This window comes from Diplodia corticola, assembly GCF_001883845.1.
Source record: "Diplodia corticola strain CBS 112549 chromosome Unknown scaffold2, whole genome shotgun sequence".
In the NCBI taxonomy this organism is placed as follows: Eukaryota; Fungi; Ascomycota; class Dothideomycetes; order Botryosphaeriales; family Botryosphaeriaceae; genus Diplodia; species Diplodia corticola.
Genome location: NW_017971481.1, coordinates 188,342 through 211,531, shown reverse-complemented (window position 1 = coordinate 211,531; position 23,190 = coordinate 188,342). Strand labels below are relative to the sequence as shown.

The window sequence follows — 23,190 nt, the reverse complement described above, 5'->3', positions numbered from 1 at the left end:
GGCTCATGGGAGCAGCAGCATGGCGTCTTTTCCGTCAGAATTTGCCGACATGCCAAGCCAGCGGCAGCGTCGGATTCCGGCTTCCAGCGGGCCCGCCAGGGGGTTTCGGCAAAGGCAGGCAGCATACGGCAGCTGGTTCGTGATGCGGTGTGTGGTGGTTTTCTTGGGTGGGGCGTGCGTGAGAAGAAGCGCGGGGCGCTGCCCACGGGGAAACGGCAGCTAGCCGATCGTTAATGCGACGCACTTTTGACCCAGTACCACCCCAGCCCGCGCCAACCACATGCCCCAATGCATTCCCGTCGAGCGGATTCGTGCTCTGCCCGCGTAGCCCCGCAACCTTCTGCCCCACAGACTGGCAATCAGTCTTCAAGCGGCACTGCTGGACCCATGCCGGCCCAGACCACCATGGCTCCCCGGGGTTGAGAACCTTCACCACTTGGGACGTACCTTCCGATTCCTCCCGGGCGACGAACAGGGTCCAGATCCTACTCAACAAGACAAGACCCTAGCAAGAGCTGTGGGAGGCTCCTTGCTTGGCGGCGAGCGCAGGTGTCGGCAAGCTGGGCAAGCACGGACTGCTATAACAACATATGCCGCCCCGGCGCTATGGATCCAATGATCCGATGCCTTTGTCCGCGTCCGACACTCGCATCTACCTCCGGCCCATGGAATCAACTACCCGTCTTTGCAGAATTTTTGCCGCCCGTTGCACAACAAGCTTCGACAGCTTTGTGGCTCGCCGTTTCCTTGAGCTTTAGGGAAAGTAAGATGTTGGCTAATCGACTTGTGCTTGAAGTCTCTCTTAAGTACAAGTTACAAAGCGAACGATAGATACACAGATAGCTTGACACTTACGGCCGCCGTCCTGACATGGCTTACTACGCTGCGAGTGCCTAAATTGGAATAGAGGTCGGATCAGGCTTCGCTGATCAAAAACAAACGGGTATTCCACACTGGCAAAACGGTTCTATCTCTTGATGATTGGTTGGCAAAAGGAATTGCTTCCACTGAGATTTGAACTCAGGACCTCGGCATTACTAGTGCCGCGCTCTACCAACTGAGCCATAGAAGCTACTTTTTGGTAATTGATGCTTGTACATCTTGGTTTACATATACTGTTTGCCTTGATTCCTGACAACGAACAAAAGCATCAATGCCAACGGTTTGATACCAGTTAAAAGCACAGAAGGGGGGTGGTGGTGCTGTAACAAACCGATTATGCTTCGGTGAAACAAGAGTGTCGGTGGCTTTCCTATTCGAGTAAATAAAGCGAATGGTCCGGCATCCCGATCCGGTCAGGGGCTTGCGGTTGTGCTTCCCATACCTTATTAGTGCGACCTTATTAGACCGCTAAACCCGTGTCGACAGAGAGTAGTGACATGTGCTCCACAAACATGGTCGACGACCGATGACATGGAGAAAGGAGCACGCTGCATGAAGGCAATGATTGACAGGTGAAATGATCCAATATATGTCATGAAATATATGTCATGGGGTTAGTTCCATTCCTACCTGCCCCAATGCCGTTTCGCCGGTATAAGTGTGCACAGCATGAAACAAGTAACAAGTCGCCAGTAGATTCCCTGCCACTTTTCAGCAGTCCAAGGCTCCTAGACATGCAGAGCCGCTTTTCTCAATTTCACTCCCACTCACCGGGCCATTGGACCGACCTTGGGAACCCGGTCCCAAGCAGATGCTCTTCACCGGTCCACAGTGATCATCCAGCCGCTGTCCATGGTCTTTCCGGTTTCGTCCGAGCCACCCCAAACAATGACGCTCGCACCGTCGACCTCGGTGCCCTTGGTGGCAGCAAAGCCGATGCGTGCGTCCATACCCTTCGTTCCAGCCAAGCTTGCCGGCCTGTCCGGAACGATGTCTCCATCTTCGTTCATGTATTGGTAGTGCACTTCCGTCCAATTTGCGTCCTTGGTGTCCAACTTCACCGTGCTCTGCGCGGGGCCCTTCGCCGGAGTAGCGGCGACCGTGGTAGGAAGCTGAAAGGCCCAGATATCATCGAGGTAAGACAGACCGCCTTCTTGAACATCCGGCTTCAACCCGCCGACAAGCAGGAGGTAGTGTCCGGACTTGCCCGTCGTGACTTCGATCAACATGGCGCCAGAACGGGCGGCCGGGCCGGCATCTGCCTCATGCTCGATTGTCTCCCACTCGCCAGAGAGAGTCCTAGCAGGAGGGCCGCCTGACTCGGCGAACCTCCACAGGCCACTGACATCAAAGTGGGAAACACCACTGGGGACAGGCTCAGTGGGGTTGACACCGCCAAAGAGGTAAAGACGCGAACCAACACACACAAGGCTAGCACCTACCCTAGCAGGGCCGGGCGGCGAGGCCAGCTTGTTCCAGATCCTCGAGCGAATATCGAACGTCCAGAGGTCATGGATGAGCTCGCCATCGGCACCTTTACCACCGGAAATGAAAACGGTTCCCCAGGTACCAGGCTCAGGCGGTTCCGGCACAGTCTGTGAAGGGTCCGGAGGCTGTTGGGGGAGGATGGCCTGGTCAGCCTTGGTCTCTTTGGGCGTCGGCTCTTCGCTCGCAGTTCCAGCGTGGAAGGCTCTCGACGGAGGCACGGGGGCGTCCGCGTTGGCAGGGTCGAGCGCAGTCCAGTTGCTGCGCGAGGTGGAGAAGACCCAGATCCTGCCGTTTTCTTCGGCTGTTCCGTCGACATCGCCTCCGAATATGAAGATGTCGTCGCCAACGACGACGGCGGTATGGCCTCTCCTCGCAGCGGGGACCGGGCCATCCTCCTTGGCGGCCTTGGGGGAAATGGTGTAGTAGTCGGCTTCGGAGACGCCCGACGAGGGCAGGATGACGACGTGCATGTCATTGTCGGCAAACTGGCCAGCGGTGACCTCGCCGCCGAAGACGTAGGCACGGCCCTTGACGACAGAGACGGAGTGGGCGGAGCGCGGCAGCGGAGCGCCGACGATGGGCGAGAAGGTAGCCTTGATGGTCCGTTGGCCGGGGGTTGCCATGTGCTTGGCGTAGCCAGCTGCGCCCGACAAGTAGCCCTTGCCGGCATTGAGGACACCTCCGATGGTGGGTGCCATGGCGGGAGTAGTGGCGGGAGTAGTGGCGGCTGTAATGGGGAGCTGTACGGTCGAAGCAGAGGAGATGGCGGGATGTCGGGGAGGCAGAGAGGGGGGTGTTTGGGGTTCAGCTAAGGCGAGCAGCGTCGGCGGGCTTATGGGTGCAGGTATGAGCTCACGCCATGACGTCGCTGCTGCCGTTGCTGCCGGCGCACGGACTATGGAACGGCGCCCCCGAACAGCAGCGACGCCTGGAGCCCCTCAGCGGGGAATCGCTCAGCCCCGAAGACGCGCCTTCTCTGCCGCCACCCTGCTGTGCTGCTCTTCTGGGCACGTCATCCAACACGACTCTCGCCATCTGCTGCTCAGACCGGCTGGCGACCGTGCAGCTCTACTCTCGTCGTAAGAAGCGAGACAACGTCTCCTCGCAATTGGCAGTGCTACCGTGCTGTTTTTCCCGGCCACAAAGCTGTCGACATGTACCCTCACCTCCCTCAGCCTACTGCATACAGAACTTGCATCTATGTTCCTGCTGATGATGAATAGCTAGTTTTGCTTTCCCGACACGGCTGGACTGATGCACTTCCTCCCGCAGAAGAGCCCTGCACGGCTGACCGCAAAGACCGCCCAAAATGCTTTTCCCATTTTCCGTCCTCCCCAAGAGGTTTCGCTTTGCCATTCTCCCCACCTCGCATATCCACTCAGACTAGGACGAAGCCATCCTCTCCGTCGCCATCCTCTTCAGCTCCATCGTCACTTGTCTCGTCACTTTTCTTCGCATCCCGCCTCGGGCCATCTTTGAGGAACGAAAGCCCACGTGGAACAACATGACGGTATTCCTCGTGGAGGAGCATGTCTCGCAAGTTGGTCGCAACGATGACGTCCGACTGTTTCCGAGGATTGAAGAAAGTTAGACACCCGGCATTCTTCCCGTTTCCGCTGATGCGGGACGTGTTCTTGAACCACGCGTGCCACGACGACGTCTCCGGTGTATCATGCGCCATGTCCGCATGGATGATCAGGATCAGGGGAGGGCGAGAGTCGTTCTCGCCGTCGGTAGGCCTGCCTTGGAGAACCTCGTACGTACCGAAGCCCGTGGCATCTGCGACTGCGAATTCTCGGCGGCTCAGCGTGACCTCGGACTGAGTGACATCTTCATCCAACGAGTGCACGACGTCGGTGTCCATGTGAGGCATTATGTCTTTGAAGATATTTGCCGCGGTGGTGGCACGGGCAGGTGTAGCCCAGACGGTGGTGATGAGCGGTGAAAGCCTCTTGGGGCTCACGGCTCCCTTCAGGATGCTCTGGACAATTTCAGCTGCCTTTCCCGCCCGAACACTGACTTGAGAAGAGTCGACGCAGTGAACGCCGTGCGGAATGTTGAGGGATGGTGAGACCGATTGTACATCTACCGTATCCTTGCACAACCGCTCGTGGTTCGCTTTTTCCAAGAGACCCCTGTCGACAATCCTGCCAGTCGCAATGATTTGGACCCTGTTTTTGCAGGTCTGGAAGAGCTTGCCGCAGCAAACGAACGCTTGAACAATCCAGTAGCTCATGCAACGCTCGGCGTCATCAAGCCCCAGGATCAAGGTCTCGGACCAGTCAATGCTGACCGATTGGAAGATCCTCGTAAGCATCATGGGAGTAGTGACAATAATGTCGGCGCCATTCTTGCATTCACCTTTCAGAACTACGTCATCGTCATGAGCGGAGAGGACCGTAATATCCTGGGAACCGGAACCCTGGGCCAGAAAGCGAGCTAGATCCGCGGTTCTGCGGCATAGGTAGCATGAGGGTACGATGACCAATGCCTTTGGATGGGAATGGGAGGACAGTGAGCGGCCTTGGCTGTTGACGTGCTTCTGAACGCGTTCGACAATGCCAACAAGCATGGTGGTGGTCTTGCCTGAAGCTGCAGTAATGGTCAGCTTTGATGACCAGAAGGATCGTTGCTGAGGTGACATACGAGTAGGACCATGGAGAATCATGTTCGTCTCACCTTTCACAAGGTGAGGCAAGTAGGCTGCCATACGGAATTCATCGTTTCCGGCTTGTCCACTATTCTGCGGCAGTTGTTTGACGAGACCCATGAGTCGAGCGTACGGCGCGTGCTCGTCGTACGTACCGGCGGACTCCATTTTTTCCTGGTCCAGATTAGCATATGCCCGAGTTCTTCTCTTGAAGGTCCCCAGGCTCTTTCTTACCGTAGCCGCAAGCAAGTTCCTCGTTGACTGAATTGCTAGTAGAGGTCAGTTGACCATGTAGCTGAGACGGGCACGAAAACTGGGTGAAGTGAGTCGGTGACGCGCATGAAGAGGTGTCAAGCATTAGTGGAGACGGAGGTGCTTTATATGCACCGGACACATAGTTTGTGTACCTAACGCAAGCGACAGCGGTATGATCACGTGTAAAGTTGGCCACGGGCAAGCGTATTCCATCACTTGTCAGCACGGCTCTAGTGATCGGTGATTGAGCAAAGGTGAGTGACAGGTGAGAAGCCCTCAACAACTTTTCCACACAGGACCACTCAAAGTACAACATATAGGTCCGCTCTCCACCTAAGAGCTATGAAAGCGGCGTATGGTAGGTATGATCGACTTGCACATTCGGCTCTGATCACCACCTGGGCCAGTGAGTGACGAAGTGGGGGGAATTTCTGCTAGAGGCTTTTGTAAAGGTGCCCTTTCGGACGATACCAAGGAATGCAGCAGGATGATCCACAGAAAAATTGCTAGGCGTGAAGTATACGTCACTGTTGCTTGGCTGACTGCATACAAGCAAACAACCTCATGCTAGAGGCCGTGGACTAAGCAAACAGGAGCGCCAAACAGATACCCAAGACTTCACTATCTGACTAGGTTCTCAATGTCTATTCGGCGCTCTAATTTTTTTTTTTAAAAAAAAACCCTGATCCCGTAACTGGGCACTCCTTTTTGAGATTCTCCAAAGCCATGGTCGGCATCGCCCAAATCTCTCGGCACATCGACGCGAGGCACCCTCGAACTAGTCCCACCAGGAACATATCCCACCTTTGCAACCAGAAGCTCATTCCTACGATCGCGAATAGAATAACCGCCGCTGCACTGGGGGCACAGCGCCAGTGCTTTCGCGGCATGAGCTACTGATATACATTTCGTCCCCCACCGACTTTACCTCGACGCGCGCCGAGCACGGTCTTACTTTCCATGATACGACGTCACGGTAAGAGGCGGCCGCACGCATCATAATTTGTCAACTGCAGCATCTTGAGAAAAGCTCGGAAATTTCCAGAGCAGCCACACACTCCGCCCGAGCACCTCAGCTACCACATCCCAAGCCTCTCCATCAGCCACGCAGACTCTTGCTTTATTGGAAGCACGAAGTACGGCTGGAGGGCTTTTCCTCTCATACGCAGCTGTAATGAAGTCTGTGGCATCCTCCGTCGAGCTCTCATTACATTTATTGAGTACGGTGGATGGTGGCCGCACTGAAGTATTGGAAGGATTTCGATGTGTCTGTGCGGTCAGCCTGGAAATTGCCGGCAGTGGAGAGTTGGGGAAAAGAAGCGGAGGGAAGGGCCAAGGAGGCGTTTTCGTGAGGGCAGAGAGTGAGGGTGAGGAGGATTATGACAACCAAGGTTGGAGAAAGAAGGGGTTGTTGAGGAGGGTGCATTTTGGGCTCCATTGGCCAACAACCAGAGCTGTGGTAAACCTGACGGCTCGTCAGTGACAAAGGTTGCAACGCTCGCCTCCCCTATATCGCATGCGAGCCAAGAAATTGATACAAGGCCACCGTCGACAGATATAGAGCACTTGTATCAACATAGAACAGGGTAAAAACACTATAAAAGCATCATGTACCATTCGTCGGCTGATGACGCGTCGATAAACCCAAACGCGATGATAAAAGCGGAACCCACGTGACTGGAGACCCCTTTCGTGTTTGACTCGGGATGCTTGTCTCAGGCGCCCCGATAGTATGGAGATTTATGAGTTCAGAACGGTAGTAAATGAGTAACTGTTGTAGTATGCAGAGTTGGAGTCTGTTTGCCATTGCGCACCTACATCAGCCCCCTGGGGGGCTCCCATACCAGATCGAGTAGGTAGTGCCACCGGATGGCCGCCTCGTCTCGCGAATCGAGACTAGAGAAAGAACAGGTCAGCCGAGGTACACATTTCGGTTATCGATCGCGGTGAAGGATCTACCATTACTTAGGGAAGCCCATCAGTCAGTCAAGGCAGCGAGTAGTTCGAGGCATCCACTTTTTCGAAGAGTCTACAGGGTGTGGGTACATAGATCAGTGGTTCGTGTGTAGGTCAAGAGATTGTGCCGCTCAACAATGATTGGAAGCTAAAGGCGTTGCAAGGGAAGGATTCCGGAATCGGCAGACTGTCAAGGGTCCAGGGTCCCCAATATGAGCAGTCGAGTCAATAATGGTACCTTGCGCATTCCTTCTTCGGGGAAGAATGGAGGCTGTGCAACGTGAAACGACTTTGCTCTTACAGAGCCCCATGTTTCTGTGATCGATGGAGCTGCGTGCCAGTCCCAGATGAGGAGAGCATGCGATCAGACTTTTCACGCGAGCCAGCACTAGAGGGAGGGTAAGGTGATCCACGTCGTTAAGGCCAGAGCCGGGCACTAGCAGAGCCATCTGCCGAGGCTTAGGTCTGGCGATCTCGTCGATTTGATTTTCCCTTGCGGGAAGTGCCCTTGGTGTGCTCCTATTCTCGTGTTCAGACGAGCATGGTCGGGAGCCGAACATAGCAGCAGAGGGCAGGACTAATCCGGCACCGCGGCAAAGCAGTGATGTCAAGCGGAGGGCCGGATGAAATGCACAAGCGGCGGCTTTAACACGCAGCAATTTCCACGGTTGGCCGGCTTGCTAAGTTTAGTGGCGCCGAGGCACGTGCGGAGCATTATGCGAGAGCGCTATTGAGCTGGGATCGAGGCCATGGAACGTCGAATCTGGCGGCGGAGATTCATTGTTGCGGGAGAGACTCGGGCCAGACTGGATCTGTCGTGACCTTCGGGCAGATCTGCTCGCGTGGTCAGAGGCGAGTGCCGCGGGTCAACGGGCTGCGGCAGAGCCTGAACAGTGCTTCTGAAGAACACGCCAAAACAGCACTAGAGGAGAGTACCGGCGCGGACATTGGGGTTCGCCTGCGGCGGGATCCGTGAGAATCATCATCGAGTGAGCTGGCCGTGGTCCACCGTATAGCGTTCCTGGAGAGAAGCGCATGGCCACACGCAGGCCGGCGCTGGCGGGCGTGTTGCTGTTGGTGGCACGTTTTTGCGTGAGTTCGCCAGGGCGTTCGTTAGAGAGACGATCAAACAGGGCAGCAGGAGTTCGAAACAAGGCGTCGGGGGACTGCACGGAACGGGCGGGCTGGTGGTGCGAGCAGAAGGACGGCGGGGATCACCCATGCCGAATGCGGCAATTGACGGCCGGCGAAGCTCCGTCTTGAGCACCGACTTCAGCACCGATTGCTTGGCATCATGCAAACCTTCGGCCCCCTGTGTCGCATCACCCGGCGAAAACACTGCCACCCCCTCGAGCCCGATGGAGGTCCAGCGTCCGGGGGAGCATGAGGATGGAAACATTTGCATTGCGCACCGCACCAGCCGGGCCTAGCAAAAGCTTAAGCCGGCTTCCACGGCAGGAACCTTGACCCGCCTGGCTGACAGCAGGTGGCGCTTCCCCGGGCGTGGCCCTGCGCTTGCTGCTGTCCATGTCGGCAGGAATACGAGTCAATGGCGGCTCGCTGCGCTGACAGGCAGATGGGCGTTTGCAGTGGCGTACAGTGAGCTTGACGAATGACGAGCGTGGCGGCAGTTGACCGACTCTCCAGAGCGCAGGTGGTGGGTGGGAGGGCGGAGCTTGGACCTGCGGTGGATGGATTGGAGCCAGAAAGCACGCCCCAGGACATCACGCCCGGCTGGCCCGAGCCACGAGCCTCCAGTCAAGCGTGTCGAAACACCGGCACACGCGCCGGAGCAGGCAGTCGGCCTCCCACTCTGCCAGCCACATGCGCGCAGGACCCGCACTCCACACGGCCGTCCCCTGCGTGTTGCATAAGCTTATGTGCGGGCGGTGTTTCTCCAGGCGGCGGGCCAATTGGGCGCGCGGCGGGCGGGTGCAGCATGCAATTGGCGGGCGTTGGGCGGAGGCCGGGTGTGTAGTCGCGCGCCTGAAACAGACCGTTGGCCAGCAGCAGTGGAAGGCTGTGGAAGGCTGCTCCTCGGTGGCTGCTGCGCGGTGGCTGCTGCTCGGGGGCCGCCAGCTCTACGCGAGGCCTGAGGCTGCACACGGCAACGGCGGCAGGCGTGGCGCTGGCCTGCAGGCACTCGCCCAAAGCGAGAAGGAGGCGGCCAGACCTGTCGGCGCAGTACCTGCATTAGCGCGGCTCGACAGGGAAAGCGCAGCCTGGCCGGGCCTGCCCCGAAGCGCTCTATCGTTTCAGCGCCTAGCCGGCCTGCGCCGGGGCCTTTCGGCTCTCGCTCCACCCTCCGTCCACCCTCCGTCCACCCTGCTCACCACCCACAGTGCTGCCGTCCGTGGGCCCCACTGGCTGCAACCATGGCGGCCCATGTTTCAGGCCCGGCGACCTCCCCCGTCCTGCCCGCCCTGCCCGCGTATATGTATGCCCACCATGCCGCCATCACCAGCTTCTCTCCCCAGTCGTCTTTCCAGTTCATTCCTTTCGTTGTTGACTGTGAAGCTTCTCTCGAGCCAGAGTCATTCGTTCTCTTTGGTTTGAGCAACCCTTCTTTTTTTTTAATACACTACACACACAGCACCCACTCTGCCAGTCGCGGCACCCTACCATCGTTATCTAGTCTGATTTGAATCTACCGTCACCATGAAGACGGCTACTTCCCTCCTTATTGGTGGTATTGCGGCCCAGCAGGCTGTGGCTGTACGTTTCCTCCTCCTCCTCCCCCACCTCGAAGATCCCCGTTCGCTAACACTCTCCAGACCTTTGGTCTTGGCGGCTCCGCTAGCTTCGGAGTCGGTGGTTCTGCCTCTCTCGGTAGCTCCATCTGGGGCGGCAGCAGCAGCGACTGCTTCAGCACCCCCTCCAACACCAACAATGAGTGTACCGACTCTCAGAAGAAGGGCTGGGACTGGGACGGCATTGCCATTGGTGCCAGCATCGGCTCCTCGTACTCCGGCTTCGACGTCTCCGGCCTGACTTGCAAGAACAACTTCGGCAAGCGCGACCCCCTGACGAAGCGCACCTTCGGCAGCAAGTGCGCCTCCGGCACCATCACCAAGAAGACCGCGAGCAACCCCAAGATCGAGTGCTCCGGCTCCCAGAAGGAGAAGGGCTTCTCCGTTGGCGAGTTCCAGGTCTCGACCAGCGTCGACACTCCCGTCGAGTTCCACTATGGCATGCCTGACGGCTCCACTTGCAAGCAAACCTCCTCTTGCAGCTCGAGCGGTACCACCGTCAAGAACGAGCAGTGCGGTGGTGCTACCTCCGTCACCTGGAAGCTCCCTGACAACAGCGACAACGAGGACTGCGAGTTCGGCATCCACAGCATCGGCTGGGAGTGCGGCTCCAACGGCGAGTCTAGCACCGCTACTGTCTCGACTGCCTTCAGCGCCTCTACTGGCGGCTTTGGCTTTGGCAGCCTCTCCTTCGGCCTGTCGTCGACTCTCGTCGGTGTTCCTGCTGTGAGCACCCCTGAGGTCTTCACTCCCTCCTTCGTCTTCCCCTCGGGAGGCTCTCCCTCTGTCGCCACCAGCGTCGCTACTCCTGGCTTCCCTGGCGTCAGCATCCCCGGTGTTGATGTCAGCACGCCTGGTGTCCCGGTTATCACGACTCCTGCTGCTCCGGCTTCTTCTGATGTCAGCGGCGGCTTCAGCTCCGGCGTCAACGTCCCCTTCTCGCAGAACGGCACCATCCCCGCCGGCTTCACCGCGTCGACCGTTTATGCTACCTCGGTCTACACTGTCACCTCTTGCGCGCCTGAAGTCACCAACTGCCCGGCCCGCTCTGGCACCCCCGCCGTCGTCACTTCGGTTGTTGCCATCTCGACCACCATCTGCCCTGTCACTGCTACCGAGACTGGCGCCGGATCCGCTCCCTTCGGTTCTGCGCCCTACGGCTCTTCGCCGTCTGCGCCTGTCAGCTCTGGTGTCAGCGGTCTCGTCTCGACCCCTGCTGGTTCGTTCCCCGGTGTTTCTACTCCCGGCTTCGCTGGCTTCCCCACTGGCAGCTCTCCCGCCTCTTCTGCTACCTCTGCTGCTCCTTCGGCCGACTGCCCCGGCGTTCTGCCCAAGTGCTTGAACACCTGGATCACGAAGGTCGGATGCTCGGGCAACACCGACACCGACTGCTACTGCAAGGAGGCCGACTTCACCAAGAAGGTCATTGACTGCGTTGACTCCCGCGGCGGTAGCGACGATGAGATCTCCCAGGCTCTGTCTTACCTCACCGGTATTTGCGCTGCTTACGTTCCCGAGAACCCCGGTCTGATCACCAACGTCCCCACCACCATCACTCTCGGTGTCCCCACCCAGACCCCTGGTGTCTCTAGCGGTGTTTCGGGCGAGGCCAGCACTCCCGTCGGCGGCTCCATCGTCTCTTACTCGACTTCGACTGTCTACGCTACCCAGGTCCACACCATCACTTCGTGCGCCCCCGAGGTTACCAACTGCCCGGCTAGCAGCGGCACCCCTGCTGTTGTCACTTCTGTCGTCCCTGTTTCTACCACTGTCTGCCCCGTGACCGCCACTCAGACTCCTGCTGGTTCCGCTCCTGCTGGTTCTGCTCCTGCTGGCTCCGCTCCTGCTGGCTCCGCTCCCGCTTCCTCCGGCGCTGAGGGTGTTGTCTCCAGCCCCGCTGCCTCTGCCCCTGCTTCTTCCGGCGTCGAGGGTGCTACGTCTGCTCCTGCTCCTACCCCCATCACGACCACGTCCCTCTCGACTTCGACCATCTACAGCACCGCTATCAGCACGGCCATTTCCACCGATGAGCAGGGTTCCACTTCCGAGGTGGTTGTCACTCAGACCGTGTCGGTTGGTACCACCATCTGCCCGGTGACGGCCACTCAGACTCCTGCTGGCTCTGCCCCTGCTGGCTCCGCTCCTGCTGGCTCCGCCCCCGCCTCTTCCGGCGCTGAGGGTGTTGTCTCCAGCCCGGCTCCGTCCGCCCCTGCCCAGACCACCGTTGTCACCTCGTACTCGACCTCGACCATTGTCAGCACCGCTGTCTCTACGAGCACCACTGTTGATGAGTCCGGCAGCTCCTCGGAGGTTGTTGTCACCCAGACCGTCTCTGTTGGCACCACCATCTGCCCGGTCACTGCTACGCAGACCGTCCCTGCGGCGCCCGTCTCCAGCGGTGTCGAGGGAGCCGTTTCTTCGGCCGTCCCCAGCGCCCCTGCGTCTGCCGGTGTCACCCCTGCCCCGTCTGCCCCGGCTGCCGGAAGCTCGGCCCCTGTTCCCGTCGCCTCGTCTGGCGTCGAGGGTGTCACTTCGGCTCCCGCGCCTGTTGCGAGCAGCCAGCCCGTGACCACGATCTCCATCGTCCAGACCGTCACTGTTCCCTGCACCGCCACCGAGGGCGAGTCTGCTGGTGCCACCATCCCCGGCAGCTCGACGACCAGCGTCATCTCGACCGCTGTTACCGTCCCGCAGGTCGCTTTCACCACCCAGACCGTCACCGTTTCTGGCGTTCCCACGGTTCAGACCGGCCTTGCCCAGGGCACCCCCGCCTCGGCCCCTGCCACTGTCACCTCCTCGGCTGTTGTGGCTTCTTCTGCCGCGGTCGATGGCGGCTACGCTACCTTCAGCTCCGTCTTCGTCCCGGCCGTCACCACCCCGGCTGCTGGCACCCCGGCTGCTGGCACCCCCGTTGGCACCCCCGTCAGCACACCTCCTGCCTTCACTGGCGCCGCCTCTTCTCTTAAGAGCGCCGGCTCCATGGTTGGCGCTGGTTTCCTGGCTGCCATCTTCATGCTCTAAGCGTGCTTTGTTTTGAATGTGTAATGTGTATCTGGAATACCAAGACGCTTGTTTTGCACTCAACACACTCATCAGCGATTTCCTATCTCCTTTTCCAACTCTGTATAGTTTACATCATCAATTTCCTTTAGTCAGCATGTGGGAAAAACGGAAAGCGAATTAAAGCAGAAGAAGAGATGACTTGACAGTCTTTCTATCTCTGAGCAGCGATTGGCTTATAAGCATCGTTGAAGTAATAATAAGTGATAAAGGATATAGCAGATCTTTAGCAATCTAGACTTCCATCCTGAAAACAATGTCTTTCCATCTGTGAATGCGATGATTCGGACTGCTTTCCGCGGAGCGGACTTCTATCCGAACATGACCAAAAAGAAAGAGGACAAAATAACGGTTCAAGCTCCTTGGTGGTCGAGACCGCTTCTTGGCCCACGACGATCCCACAAGTCTCGAACATCAAGATACTTTGATCTAAAGGAAGATCGTGTTTCAGCCTAGGGTTTTGTTTTTTCGGTTTCTTGCAGGATTTGCGCCAACGCCAACGCCAACGCAACGCAACGCCACACGCTCCAACGCCCAGACCCCACAACCGACACACCTGCCACGTGCTCTCTCTCTCTCTCTCTCTCTCACGCACCGGTACCCACGCCCACGCGTGGCTTACTGGGCGGGTAATGTGGACGTGGGGAGGAGCGCGCCACACACTCCCTCCAATGATTACTACATTATAACCCCATTATTTTACCCGATCGAGTGCATGCCCCGCGCCCGCGCGCCGCCCCGACCGCCGCCACGGCGACGTTGTGGAGTTCAGGGGCTTCATTTATTCATTCATTTACCAATTCATTCATCGTCATCGTCGTCGGTCATGCAATAAAATCCCACGGCGGTTCGTCCCGAGTGTGGCCCGCGAGGGCGCGTGAGGCAAAGGTCGTTTGAACGGCGGTGCTTTTGGAAGGAAGGATGTAAGATGAAGCAATATAGAGCATGGAGCATGGAGCGTGTAGTCGAGAAGGGATTTACCGTGGTGTGGTGGCTGGGATATTACTGCGATGGTGGATATTAGATGGGGGAGGTTTGTTTTGCGGAGGAGGGGAAGGAGACTACGGGGCAAGTATATATTTGAGGCCCATAAGAACCCCACAATCCCACTCATGTCGTCATACCTACCGGGTGGAGGGGGGGTTTTTTTTTTTTCCAAAGAGCTGATGGCCTGGCTCGTCGCCGGACAAAAGTTGTTTCTGTTCTTGCGCCGGTGAGCTGGGAGCGCAGACTTCCGACTAAGTCGCAGGGAGTGCCCCTTCAAGACGGGCTGGACATTCCACGGCCGTTCCTGGAAACACCGTTCAGGGCTGTTCATCCACGTAGGTCTTTTACGACTAGATATCGTCAGCAGAGTAGAGCCGTTGCACATTGCCTTCTGATCCGGCTTGTAGCCCTTGCTGACACAATTGCTCCACACACACACGCACTACGACGTCACCCCTTCGTGATTGCTACAACGCTGCATCTTCCCATTCTTTTATCTCGGTATCAGAAACCCAATCGACAGCCAGAAGCGGCCAGCATTCCCAGCTCATCCAATTACCCATGTTAGCTCAGCCACCCCATCGTATGCAGAACCCATCTGCAGTTGTGGAGCAACACACGCAGCTGGCACACAAAAGACAGGCTCCAACTTCACAGTCCATGGCCAGGAGAGAGAATCAAAACACAACAATGCCATAACGAGAGCAGTAGCCGAAAAAGAATATCTAAGAACCTCTCGAGCAGCGCCAAGCAGCATACTTGTTGAAAGCATGTCCGCCGCAGCCGCACCGTCGTCCCACAACAACAACAACAACACTGCAGAGGAAGTACCCCCGTACACTACCACCACCACCACCATCGTCATCATCATCATCCAAAAGACCGCAGCAGCACCCATCACGCGAAAAAAGACCTCCTCCCTTCTAGCTAGTCAAAAACCCCAATCACCGCACTCCAACAGGCTCGAGCTGGCGACGAAGCTGAAGCCACCAAAGAGCTCAGCCTCGGCGTGGCTGGCGGCGCCATCATCCAAGTCCAAACCGGCTCCTCCATTCATCATCGGGATGTTGCTCCTGCGGGCCGACATGACGGGGCTGAGCGAGAGGTCGGTGAACTCTGGGGAAAAGTTCTCGGCGAGCTCGGGGTCGGTGATGAGGGGCTGGATCGGAGGTTCGAGCTCGCGCTTCGCGAGCTTCTTCCAGTCGACGCGGCGGAAGAAGCGGTGGGCCTTGATGGTCTGCAGGTCCTTTGGCATGTTGCCGCCGAGGCGCTTGGACGGCTCCTTGCGCAGCAGGCGGGTGAGGAGGTCCTTGGCGTCCGGGGAGAGGAAGTACGGGAGCGGCAGCTTCTGCTTGAGGATCTTCTCCTGGACCTTGGCGTTGTTGTTGGCGGTGAAGGGCGGCGAGCCGGTGAGCAGGTCGTAGCCGAGGGCGCCGAGCGACCACCAGTCGACCGCGAAGCTGTACTCGCGGCCCTGGATGACCTCGGGCGCCATGTACTCGGCGGTGCCGAGCATCGAGCTGCACGTGTCGTTTTCGTCGACGGCGACCTTGGAGAGGCCGAAGTCGGTGAGGAGCAGGTGGCCCTCCGAGTCGAGGAGGCAGTTCTCGGGCTTGAGGTCGCGGTAGACGACGCCGACGCTGCGGTGGAGGTGCTCCAGCGCGAGCACCATCTCGGCCATGTAGAACGCGGCCACCTCTTCGGTGAACATGCGCTCCATGGCCAGGTGGTGGAACAGCTCTCCGCCCTGGGCATACTCGAGAATCAGGTAGAGCTTCTCGTGGTCCTGGAAAGCGTAGTAGAGCTTGACCACGAAGGGGTGGCGGTTGACGTTCTCCAGAATGACGCGCTCCGTCTTGGTCTGCTCGACAAGCTTCTTGTGCACGGTGAGGTGGGCCTTGCGCAACTGCTTCTGCGCGAAGAGGCGCCCGGTGGCCTTGTGCTTGACGAGGAGTACCGTGCCGTAAGAACCTTTGCCGAGACAGCGCAGTGGCTCGAAGTCGTCGGCAGTCATCTTGCGGGTCAGCGAGTCGACGCGGTTGCTGGTAGTCTCCTCGAACACGCTCTCCTGAGCTTCGACGCTGGCAAAGTCCTCGTCAAGCTCAACTTGGTAGGTGTCCAGCTCGGTCTTGTCGCTGTTGCTCGAAAGGTCAGAGATGACACTGACGTTGCTCGAGGCAACAAGGTTTGAAACCGACTTGGGAATGGGCGAGCCGAGGTTGAGCTTCTCCAGTTGGGCCTTCATGGAGCTAATACCACCGTTGGAAGACGATGGGCGGAGCGCAGGGCTGCTGGTGACGCTGGGAAGGTCGCGCGACTTGACGGGCCCAAGCATTGGGGTGCTTGACGCCGAGATGTCGGTCGACTCGCACTCCGAGGTGACGGGAGTCTGGAACCCGCGAATGGTGTGCACGGCGGTCGGGGCCGGAGTGACCTTGTTCGCGCGCTTCTTCTTCTTCTTCCTCGCGGCATTGCTCTTGGCCTTCTCGAAGTTGAGCTTCTCGCCGCCGAGCGCCTGCGCAGGCATGCTGGTGTTCGGCTGGCGGTGGGGTGACTGCGACATGACCTTCATCGGCGGAGAGCGGCCGACGTCGCGCGCGAGGCGGAGGACTGGGTCGGCGTTGCGCTCGTCGTCGGGCCCAGCAACCGTGACGGCGGGAGTGCTGCCATTCAAAACGCCGTCCATGGCGACTGGGGCGACATGGTGGGCCGGGCTGAGCGGCTGGGGAGCGCCCGTCTCCTGCGAGAGGTGCTGGTCGTGCTCGTCGAAGGCGAAGACCATGGTCGCGGTGGGTAGCGGGCGTGTTATGCGGTTTGTACGAGAGGCCGGAAGGGATCAAGCTGCCATACAGGAAGGGCAGCTGGGGATACGCTACGCGAGCTAGGGTGTCAGCTGCGAAACCAAACGGACGCACTCGCACTCGCACGCGCACTTACCCTCACGTCACCTCTCCGCGATTACCGTCCGCCGTTCAAGGCGGACCCAGCGCCTGTAGCCAAAGCAGCGAAGCGAAGCTCGCCTCGGTCTTGGAGAGTCCTGGGGCAGCGGCAGCGGGAGGGGCGTGGAGGAGAGTAGTCGCGGTGTTGCGCGAAACGAGGAAGTCGGTCGAAGTGTCGCAGGAAGATCCCATTAAGCACAAGAGCGAGGCGGACGGGGGTGATGCGAAGGTCTCGTGGCGGAGCCGGGCCCGAATCCGGAGGTGGTGGGTTTGGCGGTGGTGAGGGTTGCGGGTGAGAAAAGAACGGTGGCAGAAATCAAGGTCGCAAATAAGTTTCATTGTAGGCTGTGGACGGGCGGGGGCAGGGATCGGCTGGCGGCTTCGCGGCGCGGGAGCCAAGCCTAGCCGCCCTGTTTGAGCCGCCTCTCCCCGTCGCGCCCCAGACGCCGACAACTGTGACCTCCGCGCTGCCTCCGCCGGCACTGACTGGGAGCCGCCGTTGATGCCTGCGCGTTCCACGTTCCGACGATGACGTGGTTCCCGCGGCGACGGGCCGCCCACTGTGCGTAGGGCTGCCCCGCGTCCGCGATCGTCGGGTGCCTCAGTTACCGGGACACAGCATTCGTCACGTGTAGATCTGCTCTCCGTTCATTTTGCTGTCGTTCCTGTTCCTTGCCCGTTCGGGACTACCCCGGTCGCTGCCTGCCAGCCTGGAGATGCCCCCTATACCCACACCGGTGGCTCTGCATGAACTTGTCGATGTTCGTAATGTACTCCTTGGACGAGCCTGTCTCGTCACCGCCCCTGACTGGCGTCCTCCGGTCGTTCGATACGACCAACACGGGCTGCAGTCTTCGCCCAATCACAGCCTTGCAGATCAGTCGTCGCAAAAGCCATTTCGCTGTCGCCCAATACGACGCTTTCGTCAGTGGGTACTTTGCCCTCCAGTCAGTTGGAGAGCATGTCCGCAATGAAGAAACGAACCAGCCAGACAATTGGCTCCATTTATACAGAACGTGGCTGCTGTATGTACATACATGATCTACTGCACTTCAGCAATCACCGCCCCACCCATCTGGATCGCCGCCCAAGCCCCTCTGCACCGCATTCCATCCCGCCAGGCCTGCCTGCACAAACCCGACCGCCTGGTTCACATGCGCGTTGCTAGACTCAAACCTCGCGTTCCTGCCATCCTCCAGCTCGTCTTCCAGATCGAACTGGCTCGCGTCGCCCTGGTGACCGTCCATGACCAGCCTCCTGATGACGCGACGATGCTTGGCGAACCACTGCTCCTCGCTAAGGGTGGCGTAGCGCTTGCGGCCTTGAGGATCGTTGGGCGCGGCACCGAGGGAGAAGGCCCAGTTGACCTTGTAGACGGACCAGCAGCGGGTGAGCAAGTACAGCAGCGGCCAGGTGAAGATCCAGAGGAAGCTGAGGTAGAACACCCAGCGGATCCAAGTCGTGGTGCGCCAGCGGTTGATGGCATGTGGTGAGTAGATGTCGACGGCGCGGTCCTCGAGCGGGAACGAGATCAGAATGTGCCCGCGGTAGTTCGTCGAGCGGATCAGAGCCTCGATGCGTTGACGGACCAGGGCCTCGTCGAAACCCGAGATGGTGCGTTCGACACGGAAGCTGGTTCAGGGTTAGGAGGCTGGCTTGTCGTGCGGCGGCAGGGATTGGAGCCGGAAACTTACATTTTCAGCTTGGCTGGAGAGGCACAGTACTCCTTGCACCACTCGTACAGGTCCGGCTTCGTCTCGCCGACCTCGAGCTCACGCTGGTAGCCCTTGGCACGCGTCTTGCGGAAGCCTCCACGCAGGGCGGGTTCACCATTCTCGACAGTGCGGGCCTCCCACCAGGTGGGATCAAGCGGCTTGCCGAGGAAGTGCTGCAGATTGAGCAGGATGTCAAAGTCGACGACCTGCTTCTTCTCACGCTTGTCGCCCCGGCGCACCGTCTGGGTGTGGTAGCCGTGGATCTGCACCACGGGCCGCGGCGGCAGCAGGCGCAGGTAGTCGGTGACGTACTTGTACAAGTTGTCGGGGTCGGTGAGGCGCTCGTCCATACGGATGGTTACGGCGTGCTGGTTGATGGGCTTGCCGAACGCATAGGCACGGCCGTTACGCTCGATGACGGCGTAGTCGTCTGCAACATTGGGGACGTTGCTGCCGGGCGTGGGGAAGGCCTTGGGAGTAGCAGCGGCCGAGCCCTCGCCGCTCACACTGTCGGTGTAGGTGGGCGGCTGGTCGGCAATTTGGGGGACATCGTCGTACTCATAGTCGCCACGGGTGGTGTGCATTGACACAGCGTCGGCGTCATCGCGATAAGCAGGGGCGGGAGTTGGTTTGCCCATGGTTGATCAAGATGCGGAAAGGAGCCGGGGTCGGAACGAGGGTCACGAGCAGCTTGACGAAAGGGAACGAACGGGTGAGACAACAACGGAAGGCTGTATTTAAGTTGGTGGCAAGCGAGTGCTTGGAGCGTTAGTTTAGGCGGCAACGACGCCTACCAAGAGCTAGACCAAGCCGGCTGGATCCTGATGCAGGGGAGTGGGCCTAAAAATATCACGCGAAACGCGGTTTCAGTGTTCGCCAGGCGCCAGCACCAGTGAGCTTGGGATGGTTCAGTCGGCTATACAGCATCCATGCGGGGGTTTGTGAGGAGATGTGGTGGTGAGAAGTTGGCGCGACGGGAGCGGGAGAGGCGAGTCAACCAGCGGGTGACGCGAAGGGTCTCACGGTCTGCCGCTAGAAACAAGCGCTGGCTCGTACACCGCAAATCCCGAGGATCCCCCGGCGCAGGCCAATATTTTCCGAGCCACCAATGCGTCACTCCAGTCGCCGCGAAGCGCCGTGGATCCTTGATGCGACTCGCTTTCAGCCAACCCCTCCTCCGCCAGCTCTCGCGCCTCTCCCGTGCTGCTGTGGCTCCTGCATGGCGCGTTTCCACTAGCCTTTCCGCCCGACAATTCCACTCCGCGAGACCCGCCATGGCCGAATCCTCTACCACGTCGCTCGCCGATCCGCCCCGCGCTGGCCAGCACGTCCTCCACGACGGCAAGGAATACAAGACTGTGAAAGAGGGCCTGGCTTATATTCTCGTTCCACCGAATGCCACCACCCTTGTTGACCCCAAGAAACAAGCCAAGAGCGACGACGACGAGCAGAAACAGTCTGTTTTCTACAATCCGATCCAGGAGTTCAACCGCGATCTGAGTGTGCTTGCTATTCGCGCCTACGGTGAAGACGCAATTGCCACCAAGGCGCGGAAATACAATCAGGAGAGGTTGAGGGAGAAGAGGAAAAGCGAGCGGAAGAGGAAGGCTCGCTCTGAGAACGAGGGCGCTGCCGAGGGTAATGACAACAAAAGAGCGAAGGTCAACGATGAGGCTGAGACTGGTGCAGCAGAGAAGGATGATGCTGCGCCTACTGAGGAAGCTGCGAATCCCAATGAGCAGCCAGATCAAGCCTCAGGCGAAGCGCGGCAGAACCCTCAGCCCAATGGCTCCTCCAAAGGCCCTCAGTTCCGCATCCTCGATGCCCTCTCTGCAACCGGCCTTCGCGCTCTCCGTTACGCCCACGAGATCCCCTTCGCGACCTCCGTCACCGGCAACGACCTCTCTCCCTCTGCCGTCGAAGTCATGAAGCTCAACATCAAGCACAACGGGCTGGAACACAAGATCACGCCCGTCATTGGCAATGCTGTTGCACATATGTACCAGTTTGTCGGTCAAGAGGGCATCGGCGGTCCGGGACACAAATACGACGTGATTGACTTGGACCCTTACGGTACAGCCGTGCCATTTCTCGACGGCGCAGTACAAGCTGTCACTGATGGCGGCCTCCTGTGTGTCACTTGCACCGACGCTGGAGTGTTCAACTCCAACGGTTATCCCGAGAAGGCCTACAGCCAATACGGCGGACTTCCCATGAAGGGGCATCACTCTCACGAAGGTGGTCTGCGGTTGATCCTGCATGCCATTGCCACTACAGCAGCCAAATACGGCATAAGCATTGAACCGCTCCTCAGCTTGTCTATTGACTACTACGCGCGTGTTTTCGTCAGAGTACGGAAAAGTCCAGCGGAGGTGAAGTTCCTCGCTGGCAAGCAGATGCTGGTGTACAACTGTGACGCGGGCTGCGGCGCATGGTCGACCCAATTCCTAGCAAGAAATCACCTCGAGGTCAGCAAGAAGGGTACGGAATACTGGAAATACAGTTTTGCGCAAGGCCCTTCAGCACCACCGCACTGCCCTCACTGCGGCTTCAAGACCCATGTAAGACCTAGTCCCCACGCAGTGTTTCGCTGCAGAGCTCCCCTGATATTAACAGCCCCCAGCTCTCCGGGCCCATGTGGGGCGGTCCCCTCCACAACCCCGCCTTCATCGAAAAGATCCTCAGCTACCTCCCGACCGTCGACAAGACCACGTACGGAACCACCGAACGCATCGAGGGCATGCTCCGCACCGCGCACGAAGAACTCCTCTTCGACACCGCCTCCCCCTACGCCAGCACCTCCAAGTCGGCCGAGCCCTCGACCCCCGCCCAAGACGAGATCCCCAAGATGGACCCCGTCATCGTCGACCACCACCCCTTCTTCTTCAACGTGTCTCAGCTCTCCAGGATCATGCACTGCCAGGCGCTCCCCGACGCGGCGTTCAAGGGTGCCCTGAGGAAGCTGGGTTACAGGACCACGAGGAGCCACTGCAAGCCGGGCACGGTCAAGACGGATGCACCGTGGGAGGTTGTCTGGGAGGTGATGAGGGAATGGGTGCGCCAGAAGAGTCCGGTCAAGGACGACAAGTTCAAGGTCAACACGCCGGGTCGGGGCGTGTGGGAGAAGAGGCGGCGGGTCGGAGACGTGGAAATGGCGGATGAAGCGAAGGAGGGAGAGGAGAGCGAGGCGCGTGGAGAGGAGAAGAGCGAGAAAGAGGGACAGGGCGCGGAAGAGGAAAGCGGAAGTCCGGATGCTGAGATTCAAGTGGTTGAAGAGAAGTTCGAGAAGCAATGGGCTCCCGGCCACGGCATGGAGAAGTTGCATAAACTCGAAGTCGTGTTCGATGAGAAGCTGGGGAAGGAAAAGGAGGGTAAGAAGGTGGTGCGGTACCAAATGAACCCGAGGGCGAATTGGGGCCCGATGGGTAGAGCGAAGTAGACAATGTGCTGCTGGCAAAATAAGTGATCTCAGTGCGACCTAGACAATATAGGGGGCCAACAATCTACATCGGCACCGGCCTCTTCCTCGCCTACATCGCAATCGCTCTCATTCTGTCAAACCGTATCATCTTCCACGTCTACAACCGCCACCACCTTCTTCTCTCACGTCTCTCTTCATCCCCGTTCCCCACAGCTCATACGAATCCTGCTGTTGGCCAATGCTTTGGGAACTGGTTCAGTCATTGGGGTGATGGCTGCTGTGGTTCGGATGGGGATGAGGAGTTGAATTCGCATCGTCTGATGGAATCTGCTGGAGCAAAAGGAAGATCTGGGAAGAAGCATTTACTAAGTCTTGGGACCTTGGTGCCGCCCCTCCCCCACGTTTTCGCTCGTGCGTGTAAGCGAGGGATAATATGTACTGTAGTGGGATGTCACTTGCTGCAGCCGTAGCTGCCGCCACTAGCACCGGGGCCCCTGGCAGTTCGATGGCGCGACGTCCCTCCTCCTGTGCATGCGCCGAACCACGACACTTCCGCCTTTCTCGCGAAGTAGGTACCCATCAATGCTTCGGCCGTTTGCAGTACAGAGCTTTCGAGCGGCTACGCGGATCCTCGGCCGAGTATGCGAAAGTACGGCACGATGCGGCAAGCAAGGCTGGCGTATGAGTGCTCGCCACGTGGCTCTCCAGTCTCTCGCCAGCGCGTGCGGTGGCAACTGCGCGATGCAAGCCGCAGTCTACGAAGCCATAGTCGCCACGGCTGCCGCACTGTTCGTTGTTTGCGTGAAGAAGGCCTTCGATATGAGACAACAGCGCAGCGCCACCCTACGGCCGGCAACCCCGTAGCATCCGCCTCGCGCTTCACCTGAACATTACGCGTACATCGAAGGACACTAGCAACAGAGTCCCATTTCATCTGGTAGTCATGTGACTCATCAATTGGTCGGCCAAGTTAGCCACGGATCCTATGTGCTGCCAGTTGGATATCATCCAGTGAGCGCATTCTTCTCCTTTTTTTGCACATGGGCAGACTCAATTGAACAGTTGGAAGTTGATTGAAAACGCTGAA

At 58.7% G+C, this 23,190-nt stretch overlaps 6 protein-coding genes across 6 annotated transcripts; 2 read left to right on the top strand and 4 right to left on the bottom strand.

Moving 5' to 3' along the window:
• Positions 1-1,700: 1,700 nt before the first annotated feature.
• Positions 1,701-3,068, bottom strand: BKCO1_200064 (kelch domain-containing protein; the record flags this gene model as incomplete). Its single annotated transcript, XM_020272568.1, has 1 exon — positions 1,701-3,068. The coding sequence occupies one exon, from the start codon at positions 3,066-3,068 to the stop codon at positions 1,701-1,703; it is 1,368 nt and encodes a 455-aa protein (XP_020134848.1).
• A 680-nt stretch (positions 3,069-3,748) lies between these two features.
• BKCO1_200063 (uncharacterized protein) lies at positions 3,749-5,188 on the bottom strand (the record flags this gene model as incomplete). Its single annotated transcript, XM_020272567.1, has 1 exon — positions 3,749-5,188. One exon carries the CDS (start codon positions 5,186-5,188, stop codon positions 3,749-3,751), a length of 1,440 nt encoding a protein of 479 aa, XP_020134843.1.
• Positions 5,189-9,889: 4,701 nt separating this feature from the next.
• Positions 9,890-13,002, top strand: BKCO1_200062 (extracellular serine-threonine rich protein; the record flags this gene model as incomplete). The annotated part of the gene is made up of 2 exons (XM_020272566.1): positions 9,890-9,946; positions 10,006-13,002. 2 exons carry the CDS (start codon positions 9,890-9,892, stop codon positions 13,000-13,002), a joined length of 3,054 nt encoding a protein of 1,017 aa, XP_020134842.1.
• Positions 13,003-14,959: 1,957 nt separating this feature from the next.
• Positions 14,960-16,810, bottom strand: BKCO1_200061 (serine threonine protein kinase; the record flags this gene model as incomplete). The annotated part of the gene is made up of 1 exon (XM_020272565.1): positions 14,960-16,810. The coding sequence occupies one exon, from the start codon at positions 16,808-16,810 to the stop codon at positions 14,960-14,962; it is 1,851 nt and encodes a 616-aa protein (XP_020134845.1).
• A 1,209-nt stretch (positions 16,811-18,019) lies between these two features.
• Positions 18,020-19,320, bottom strand: BKCO1_200060 (abc transporter protein; the record flags this gene model as incomplete). The annotated part of the gene is made up of 2 exons (XM_020272564.1): positions 18,020-18,599; positions 18,662-19,320. 2 exons carry the CDS (start codon positions 19,318-19,320, stop codon positions 18,020-18,022), a joined length of 1,239 nt encoding a protein of 412 aa, XP_020134844.1.
• Positions 19,321-19,956: 636 nt separating this feature from the next.
• On the top strand, positions 19,957-22,121 carry BKCO1_200059 (uncharacterized protein; the record flags this gene model as incomplete). The annotated part of the gene is made up of 2 exons (XM_020272562.1): positions 19,957-21,243; positions 21,306-22,121. 2 exons carry the CDS (start codon positions 19,957-19,959, stop codon positions 22,119-22,121), a joined length of 2,103 nt encoding a protein of 700 aa, XP_020134970.1.
• Positions 22,122-23,190: the final 1,069 nt, after the last annotated feature.